Source organism: Oryzias melastigma, linkage group LG3, assembly GCF_002922805.2.
Source record: "Oryzias melastigma strain HK-1 linkage group LG3, ASM292280v2, whole genome shotgun sequence".
NCBI classification, from domain to species: Eukaryota; Metazoa; Chordata; class Actinopteri; order Beloniformes; family Adrianichthyidae; genus Oryzias; species Oryzias melastigma.
In genome coordinates this window covers 8800733-8810957 of record NC_050514.1, presented here as the reverse complement: position 1 = coordinate 8810957, position 10225 = coordinate 8800733, and the positions used below count along the sequence as shown (strand labels likewise).

The 10225-nt window shown below is 45.0% G+C and overlaps 1 protein-coding gene across 12 annotated transcripts in view; it reads right to left on the bottom strand.

Annotated features, from left to right (window-relative positions):
* The window catches only part of ppip5k1a (diphosphoinositol pentakisphosphate kinase 1a), a 46679-nt gene that overhangs the window by 24124 nt on the left and 12330 nt on the right, over positions 1-10225 (bottom strand). For all 12 annotated transcript variants that reach the window (XM_024265052.2, XM_024265054.2, XM_024265055.2 and 9 more), the window contains 15 exons: positions 9973-10063; positions 9809-9894; positions 9493-9647; positions 7775-7876; positions 7537-7698; positions 7161-7282; positions 6984-7085; positions 6825-6911; positions 6672-6747; positions 6485-6594; positions 4539-4624; positions 4330-4455; positions 2668-2789; positions 2108-2290; positions 597-738 (listed from right to left, as the gene is read on the bottom strand). In XM_024265052.2, coding sequence (XP_024120820.1) covers positions 597-738; positions 2108-2290; positions 2668-2789; positions 4330-4455; positions 4539-4624; positions 6485-6594; positions 6672-6747; positions 6825-6911; positions 6984-7085; positions 7161-7282; positions 7537-7698; positions 7775-7876; positions 9493-9647; positions 9809-9894; positions 9973-10063 — 1752 coding nt within the window. The remainder of the gene's footprint in view (positions 1-596; positions 739-2107; positions 2291-2667; positions 2790-4329; positions 4456-4538; positions 4625-6484; positions 6595-6671; positions 6748-6824; positions 6912-6983; positions 7086-7160; positions 7283-7536; positions 7699-7774; positions 7877-9492; positions 9648-9808; positions 9895-9972; positions 10064-10225) is intronic.

Below are 10225 nucleotides of genomic sequence, written 5' to 3'. Positions count from 1 at the left end.
ACATAAAAATAAAATTGCAATTTTTTAAAAGTAAGGATTACTCAATTAGCATTTATTTAATTTATTTAATTTGTATAAATTGATGTCTGAGGTTCACATAGATGATAAACTATGTAGGTTTTTACATCCTGTTGACCTGAAGACGTCTTGTTTGATCAACTCTACCTCCAGAATGAACAGATTTTATATGCAAAGCAAAATTTGGGTAAGAAGTTTGATCTTTATGAGTTCAAAGCACATATTATCTTATTGCTGCACAACATTGGTTACTAGCTGCTCAGAGCTGCACTGAGATGATCCTGTTTGGAACAGAGTGTCTTTTGGATTCCGGGCGGTGAAGAGGTGTACAGTTGCTTTCTCTGCACTTCCTTTGTCAATCTCCAACCAATCAACAGTAGCTCAGAGCTAAACAGTCTGTTCCATGGACCTACAACCAACAGGGGTCCAAACACGGTTCAGTTCAGCTTAATGTGTCCATTTTATAATGGAAACGCTGAAAATACTGAACCGGACCGTACCACTCAGTAGAAACAAGGCAAAAGTGTTTCTGCATGAAATGGATCAAACGTGCAGCTCCATTCTGGAGCTTCTCTCACCAGCAGATTTGGGGTCCTCCATCCTCCAGCGGATCTGCGAAGTGAGGCTCTGGATCAGTGCGTACACCTGGTCGCACGTGTCCACTGGGTTCTTGACGATCTTCATGGAATTCACCAGAGAGGGGCTGCAAGTCGGAGCCAGCTGCCACAAACACAGGCAGGTGAGTCAGAATAAAGGTCTGTTAAATTTAAGACTTTTTAAGACCTTGCATATGAAAAATTAAGATCTATTTCTCTGCCTAATTCTCAGTCTTATGGATGAAGAAAAATCAAAATCCTTGTCAGTAACGGAGAAACGTAATCAATAAAGTTCAAATTTCAATACTTAAATTACAATTACTAGACTACAGAAAATCTCATTACTTCATTATTCACATTTTGGGGCAGTAAAACCATCAGTGACTAATAAAATAAATTTGCGAAAACGATGTTGTCTTTGGTTAAAAAAAAAAAAAGGCCGGAGAAGATAATACAACGTCCCACTTCTGTGCTGTAAAGGATTGTAATTCAGTGAAAGGCCAGACTGATGTTAGCTTTCATTATTTATTGATTTAAATTCATGTCCGCTCCCCATGCAGTGAAGCCACGGGCTGTTTTAAAGTTGGCCTCACGTATTTAAAATGAAACTGAAAGTAAAATCCCATCAGCTGTCAAAATTATGCTGTCCGGCTGCGTTTGATCCAACCTGCGGAGGACTGCCGAGCTGCAGCGAGCGGTGGCAGGCGGCCGCAACAGACAGCCACGAGCAGCTATGAAGGAGCGGCGCTGCAACAGCAGCTCCGCTCAGGATCCACCGGGTGGTTTAACCGGACACCAGAACCGTTCTCCGGAACGTAACCATTCGTCTGCATCTAAAACCATCACCACTTTCTGCTCGCATTTAGAAACTGACGCGCGATTAGACCCTTTCTATATTCTGGCATTTCATTAGATTTCTAGGTTAGGTGAATTCCACAATCAGCATGTTCTAGCATGAAATCAGTTCTGAGCTCCAGCTAGTGCTGCTGCTGCTGCAATGCAGCCTGAATGATCATGTTTTATTTTGTGTTTATTTCTTCATGGTCTTATCAAAGTCTGAGTCTCGCTAGCATGTCTGGGAGGGATAAGGGGCGGGGTTACACTGCTCAGCACCATAAGCCACGCCCACACAGAGGGATTTTTTTTTTTTAAAGAAGGCTTCAGATCAACAGAAAAAATGTCTTTTTAAGACTTTTAGGATGTGGAATTTTTGTTAAAAACTTCACAGTCCTAATTAAAACCCCACTGGGAACGTGTAAAGAAAATAAAAAAAAATTGTTGTACGGGGAGTTTAGGACTTTTTAAGACCCTGTAGAAATTTCTGGTCAGCTGAGACACCTGACAGACCACAGACAAATGTTCTATTCCTAGTAGGAGCACGAGGCAGCAGCAGGTTTCTGCACACACACAATCCTCACAAGCATCACCGACTAGCAGCTGCTCTCTCAGATGCTGCAAAAACAGCAGCATTTTCCCACCTTCCTGATAATCACCCGTTCAAAGTCGTCCTCGGTGAACTCCCGGTCGCTCTGCAGGATCTCGTGCAGCCGGGCCTTGACCCGGTGCTGGCAGCTGCTCAGAGAGTCACTGTCGTTGTCCAGCAGCCCGTTCATGTTGGCGCTCTTTACCATCTGCACCAGGATGGGTGTCAGCTCCCCCTCCAGAGCCAGCAGACCCTGCTCGAAAAGACACCACAAAGCAGGCATTCAGAGCGGACAGTGGTCAGAATGCCCTTTACAGCAGAAACCCCGCCCACTTTCAAACTCTAGCTAAGTCAGCTGGTGGAGCTTCAGCCCAGAAGATCATCAGGGCTGCGGGTCAGTCCCTGCACTTTCATTCCAAAACCAACTTCTCCCATTTTCAGGAGAAAAAAACTGCACACAGACAATCGTGTCGCTGATGGCACGATGGTTTGTGGCACTGAAAACTAACTGGAAAGCTGTTTCTGTCTGAGTGGGGGGGTGGGGGTACACGCTCTGTGGTAGTGAAGGGGCGTTTGGTTTTTACTAAAAATAAGTGAGTCAGCAGCTTCATATTGGGGGGAGGCTCATACCTTTGCGAAGGCAGCTGCTGTCATCTGCACGCGGCCTTCATCAGAGGCGTAGATCTTCAGGTCATGTCTGTAGGTGCTGTGTAACCGCAGCAGACCACAGCCCGGAAAACCAGCATAGTCTCCTACAAAAACCAGCAGCAAACACATCACTTCCTGTTCAAAGACCAAACAGCAGCTAACCACTGGGGGGGGTTGCTACACTATATTAACAAAGGTATTGGCTCACCCATCCAAATAGTCAGAATCAGGTGTCCTAATCACCTAGCCTGCCCGCAGGTGTATAAATCAACTCAGACATACAGACTCTTTTTACAAACATTTGTGAAAAAATGTTCTGCTCTCAGGATCTCAGTGAATTCCAGCGTTGAACTGTCATAGGATGTCACCTATACAACAAATCCAGTCATGAAATGTCCTAAATATTCCACAGTCAACTGTCAGCTCTATCAGAACAACATGGAAGAGTTTAGGAACAGCAGCAACTCAGATACCAAGTGGTCGACCACGTGAACTGATGGAGAGAGGTCAGATGATGCAGAAGGTCAGGGTGCAAAGAGGTCACTGACTTCCTGTACAGTCAAATACTACAGAGCTCCAACCTTCATGTGACCTTCAGAGAGCTTCATGGAATGGGTTTCCATGGCAGCAGCTGCATCCAGACACACATCACCAAGTACAATGTAAAGCGTGGATGCTGTGGAATAAAACACGCCGTCACTGGACTCTAGAGCAGTGGAGACGTCTTCTCTGGAGGGAGGAGTCACACTTTTCTATCTGGTAATCTGATGGACCAGTCTGGGTTTGGAGGTTGCAGGAGAACGGGACATTTCAGACTACACTAGTGGAAGGGCTGCCACGATTGGTCGACGAATTGATATTCTTTATTTCTCTCTCATTTGATTTAATCTTGTTTTAATCCCATGAACTAATGAAGGACAGAGGCTGCACTATTATTAAAAGTTCAATAAACTATCATCTTAATTGTCTTTATTTTTAGTTAGTTTAAAGCTAATGATAGTTCTACAGAGTCCTGACCTGAACCTCATAGAACACCTTAGGATGAATTAGAGCAGCAGACCTTCCCCACCAACATCAGTGACCTGACCAATGAGCTTTTGGAAGAATGGTCCAGAATTCCTAGAAACACTCCTCAACTTGTGGACAGCCTTCCAGAAGAGATGAAGCTGGAATAGCTACAAACAGTGGACCAACATCATTTTGAACTCTATGGGTTAGGAATAGAATGAGACTTCAGTTCATATGTGAGTCAATGAGGGTGAGCCAATACTTTTGGTAAAATAGTGAATCCTTGTTCACTTAAATGAAAAGCGGTTTAAGTTTAGACAGTCCTTCAATCGATTTGCAAACTGTTTTTCCCCTAAATGTGCCACAGAAATAATCTCTACTTAGTTACTTACATTTCTATCCACCAATACTCTCCTCTGAGAAGAGCAGACTTTGACTGACATGCAACCTGTTCCAACAGCTTGTTTTTCCCACCGTTTTTAATAAAGGTTTTTCAGCTCCCTTCAAATGGGTTCAAATCATAGCAACGGGTCAGGAGACCTCAGGCTGCCTCCTACCTGTCTAAGGTGTGGACCCAAGCCCAGGGTTTAGCAGCATGGTTTGACTCCCACATCTACATCAGTAGGGCTGCCTCACCTTGTCCTCCAGGATACATGCAGCGGAACGCTCTGCCCAGCTCTTCCGCCTGGACTCTCCCAGCAGGGGTTAGCTCCCCTCCCCACTTCAGCACCAGCAGCAGAGATGGACCTTCCTTTCGAGTGTCTGCAGATGAGACAGAATGCACCATGAAGGCAGACAAAGAAACTCCCCACCCACATAAAAATACTCAGCACTCATTTCTGCACCTTCTTCTTCACTGGAGGTCTTGGGCTGCCCGTGGGGGAGGTAGGTCAGCTGCACCTTCCTGTTGATCCCTGAGAAGTGGCCGTACCTGCATGATGGTAACAACAGGACAAACATGATCCAGTAATCTGCAGAGGACTCTTCTGGGGAGAAAGGAAAAGCACTTGGACCTTCGGAGACCATCTCAGATGAAGTCCTCATATTCTGCACCTCAGTTCGTCTTAAGATCAGCATTGACTTTCAGGCTGCTACCAATCACATGTCAACAGAGCCCAGAACACCTCCCCCAGTCTGCACGCCCTCCTCTGATCTTCACGCCAAGGAAAATGCTGTTTTTAACATTTTCTCAGCATTTTCCTGATGATGAGGGACATAAAGTGGGGAAAAAAGTATTTCCTCAGCCAAGTTCTCCCACTTAAAAAGATGAGAGAGGCATGTCAGTTTATCACAGCTATAACTACGATAGACAAAATGAGCACAAAAAAATCTGGAAAATCCCATTGTCTGATTTTAAAGAATTTATTTGTAAATTATGGTGGAAAATAACAATAATTCATCTCAATACTTTGTTATAAACCCTTCGTTGGCAGCAGTCAAACGTTTCTGTAAGTCTTCACAAGCTTTTCACAAACTGTTGCTGGTATTTTGGTCCATTCCTGCATGCAGATCTCCTCTAGAGCAGTGATGTTTTGGGGCTGTCGCTGGGCAACAGCAACTTTTAACTCCCTCCAAAGATTTTCTGAGGTTGAGATCTGGACACTGGCTAGACCACTCCAAGACCTTAAAATGCTTCCCATGAAGCCACTCCTTTGTTACCTGGGATGGTTGTCATAGTGACAGACCCAGACATGTTTCATCTTCAATGCTGATGGAAGGAGGTTTTCACTCTAACTCTGACCATACATGGCCTCATTCATTCTTTCCTTTACACGGATCAGGTGTCCTGGTCCCTCTGCTGAAAAACAGCCCCAAAGCATCATATTTCCACTGCCATGCTTTACAGTAGTGATGGTGTTCTTTGGATGCGACTCTGCGTTCTTTCTCCTCCAAACAGAGTTCTTACCAAAAAGTTCTGTTTTGGTTTCCTCTGACTATGGGACATCCTTCCTATTCTCTTCTGGATCATCCAGATGCTCTCTAGCAAACTTTAGATGGCCTGCACATGTACTGGCTTTAGCAGGAGGACACGTCTGGAACTGCAGGGTTCGAGTCTCTGCATAGCAGTGTAATGTGTTACTGATGGTGGTCTTTGTTACTTTGGTCCCACTCTCTGCAGGTCATTTACTAGGTGTGGTTCTCACCCGTGTGGTTCTGGGATTTCTGTGATCATCTTGACACCATGGAGTGAAATCTCACTGGTCTTGTATGTCTTCCATTTACTAATAGTTGATTTCTTCACACCAAGCTGCTTACCAATTGCAGATTCAGTCTTCCAGCCTGGTGCAGCTCAACTATTTTGTTTCTGGTGTCCTTAGACAGCTCTTTGGTCTTGGCCATAGTGGATTTTGAAGAGTGACTGTTTGAGGTTGTGGACAGGTGTCTTTTCTATAGATAACCAATTCAAACAGGGGCTATTAATACAGGTAACAAGTGGAGGACAGAGGATTCTCCTACAGAAGAAGTTACAGGTCTGTGAGAGACAGAAAATTTTTCAGAACGCCCTCTCAGGTGTCTGTGGCATCTGTGTTCTGTAGTGGTGGCCAGTAAACATGAAAAGTGAAACCAGCAACTGTGCAATCAAACTACTGAAGAATGGTTAAAACAGCATACTTTCAGTAATTAGATATAAATTATTTGGATGAATGACCGTTCTAGTTTGATTTACTCCTGGGTAAAGTGATTTTTTTTTTTTTTTTATAAACAAGATAATTTTCCAGTCCTTCAGTAAACTGCTCTATTGTTGCACAGAGGAAAGTTGCTAGATGAGTGTGCATCCCAGCACTCTTACATTTCCAGAACAGTCTTCAGCTGCTCCAGTTTGGACTTTTTCTCTTCAATCTCACAGTCATTGTCTTGACCGAGCTCTGCCAGCAGCTGGCGGGTGATGTCCAGCACCTCCTGTTGGGGGTCAGAACACAAGACTCCATCACAGCCTGTGAGCTCTGGGTGCAGGAGGTGCAGGGAGCCATCATTACCTGCAGTTGCTTTGGCTTTTTCAGCTTTAATTTCCCAGACTTGTATCCTCCGTACTTGTCAAAGAGATCAAAGAACCTGCAGCAAAAACACACGAGCATGACCAGAGCTCTGCATGGGACGCAGTAAACGGGAGAGGGGGGGTCCTCACTAACATGGGGTTGCGGACTTCCATCTTCATCTTCTGCTTGGGAGTTCTGTCTCCATGTCGAATGACGGCGATGACGCAGCGCAGCTCCATCCTGAAGATCAGAACAGCTCATGTCAGGTATTGGAAAACGAGATGAGCAGATCTGCTGCAGCGCTTCACTTACATGGTCCCTGAAGTTGTGGGAACAATGGGGATGTCTTCTGCCTCGGTCGGGATGGACCAGGGTATCTGAAACTGAGGAGCCAGCTCGCGCATCACAATGTTCCTGTAAGTCACACAAACACGCATGATTGAACAGATCGGGTCAGAAACCGGAGGAGGAAGAAGCTGAAGTTTGTACCCCAGGATCTTGGCACAGTCGTCGTAGTATTTCATGGAGTTCTTCACGAAGCTAAAGCCGTTCACGTCGCACACGTATGAGTGTCCGTTAGCCCGGAGGAGGTCAAAGCCGCACACAGTTTGCTGCACGAGTAATAACAATCTGTTCTATTTAAAAGCGCCTTTAAAGAAACTCAAGGAAACAGTACTAGAGCAAAGTTCAATCAAATCACAAGAAAATACACAAAAAAAGCACAATAATTAGCAGATGATAAAAAGTGAACAATGAACAGTGAACAGTTTTGAGTTTGGATTTGAAGGTTTGTAGAGAGTCATTATTGCAGAGGTCAGGAGGGAGAGAAAGAGACCCCCCCCCCAGCCCACCTGCTGCGGCTCACCTTAAAAGCCAGGCACACCTTCCGGGCCACCAGCTTCTCCATGGCTGACAGCATCACTGGGTACCGGACCTCCTTGCCCTCGCTGTCCCTCTCCACCTTTCCATCCAAAGCAGGAGACTTTCGGGCCTCGGCGTGAGCATAGTCCGGCCCCACTGTATAAACCTGCAGAACAATCAAGGCCCCCCAACAACAAATTAAAGCCGTGTCCCTGTTTATCAAAGATCACAGAGCTGTCTACCTTCACATCAGTGCCGTCAGTGGGCATAAATTCTTCATAGATGTAGGAGCCCGTCTTCCTCACGCTGCTCTCGGGAGAGTACACGCTGCTCCGGCTGCCAATCTGCGAACAGCACAGATGAGCTGAGCGTGCACGGACTCACAAGGCATGGAAGTGCTTACTGACAGTGCTTATCCTCACTGAGCGTGCACGTCTTCAGTGAGCGTGTCAACTCTGACTGAGTAAGCATATCCCCATAGGGAGGGTATTGAGTAAGAAAACTTTGAAAAAGAAACGTATTTATAGGTACAAAGTTGTGTACAAATTAATATTTTCTTCACAACATTGCAGAAAAAATATGAACACAACATTTAGTTTTTTGTTTAACATGTCTCTTTAGAAGGCAAATTTTGTGTTAAATATGACTTTTTTCTGTCTTGAATATAAATTTCTCCTGTTAAACTGTCAAAAATACATCGCAGGGTCACAGGCTGATACATCGAGTCCTGAAACATCGATCCCTCCAGTGCCGGTGTTTTGCCAAGGTACGTCATCTGCCTGAATTTGTGTCCCCAGCCTCAGGCATCGTTTTGGCTGGGGGAGGTACCTCAGCACGACACCGGCTAGCAGCGGCATGTTAGCATGGGGGATCCTCGCTTAGCCGGGCAGTTTAATCTCGGGACAGGTGGGGCAGACCCGCCCGCTCCAGGTCCTGGACCGGTCCAGATGTAGGACCGGTCCTGACCGTCTACTTTACCTCAGAGTTAGTAGAGCTGTTTTTGTTTAGTCATCTTCTTATTTTCAGGTAATTTTGACAGACATGTTTTTAAACACCCAATGAGTGGAGTGGCATGTCTGCTACTTATTTTAGGGCCGTTTTGCATCACTTCTGTGTCTAAAATGACCCGCTGCTGCATTGTTTACACAATCAGCTGAAAGCCACAAAATGCAGTCAAAGATCACTGTGTTTTGATCCGTTTTATTACATTTTCAACAGCTATGGATATCAAGATAATTTTCCTAGTATGGCATCAATAACATTCTTACAGTTTCTATTTTATTTTAGTTAAATAAATAAACTTAAACAGATGTGCGCAGTTGGGTCAATCCGTGTCCTGGGACTTGATGTTTAAGCCTGTGACCCCGTGACATATTTTGACAGTTTGTGAACAGGAGAAATTCATATTCAAGACAAAGAAAAGTCGTATTGACACATGTTAAACGTAAAACTAAATGTTGTATTCATATTTTTTCTGCAAAGTTGTGCACAAAATATAAATGTATGCACAACTTTGTATTTATGAATACGAATTTCTCTTTATGAATATGTTTCTTATTGACAGCTTCCTTACCACATAGGTGTGCACATTTTCTGTTCATTGGTTTACAACCCATTGACATGTCCACCAACTCTCTAGTTTTCCTGTCATAGTCTCTACTATCTGCATTCTAAGTCCTTCACTCCTGTTTTTCCTTTCCTCTCTGGTTCCACCTCTCCTTCTTCCACCAACAAAAGTCCACCAGAACCTTGTAAGTCAGCAGCACCGAAGGCGGTTTCCTGGACCACGACTGATCTGGATGAAAGTTCTGTTTTTTTTAATTCAATGATTTATATATCAGATCCAAAACTCTTCCTAACCCAAACCTCTGCATGTATCCAAACAAAAGCGCTGGATTGCGCCTCCTTGTTGTAAGAGATGCTGCAAAAGCAACAGATCCAAACACAGAAAAAGCTGAACCTTTCTGAAGAGCCGCTGGCTGCCCCCCCCTGCAGATGTTGGGTAGTAGATGTACACGTTGTGGTCCTCAGCACACACAGGCTTCTCCACAAAAGGCTTCTGAAATATTTCTCCGTTCACCTCCACATGGTCCTCTCCCTCCACCAGGTTGCACTCTGAAGCAAACACAAAGAGGGGTTTGCAGCTCTGCATACACATAAACATCTGATCCCTGCAGAAGGTCACACAGTATCAGATTCTGTGATCCACATGATGATATACAAGATTCTGCACACTAGGATGCTGCAGAGCATTCAGCAGTGCGAGTCAGACTTACCCTCTGGTTTGTCCGGGTCACGGTTCAGCACAGCGTAACGTGGAAGTTCGATGCCTTCCTCCTGGAGAATCCGATACACTTCCCTCCTGAAGAAAATGAAGAATTACTTCTAAACACGACTTCATTAGTCAGATGGTGGAGCTTCATCCCGGAAGAGGACGCACCTGTCCTGGATGTAGTACTGCATGTTGAGGTCGTTGATGAGCAGAGGGTTCCTCAGTTTGGCATAGCTCACTGCCTTATCCAGCGGGAAACCTGCTTTCAACCAGCAAAGGAGGAGGAGGTCAGAGGGGCGGAGCTTAAACAAGACCTATATCGGCCTCAAGCAACGTTCACACCTCCCTCTGTGGTTCAAGCAACCACTTTCAATGAATCGTGTTTCGGGCTTAACTACACATAACTACACAAGTTTCTACA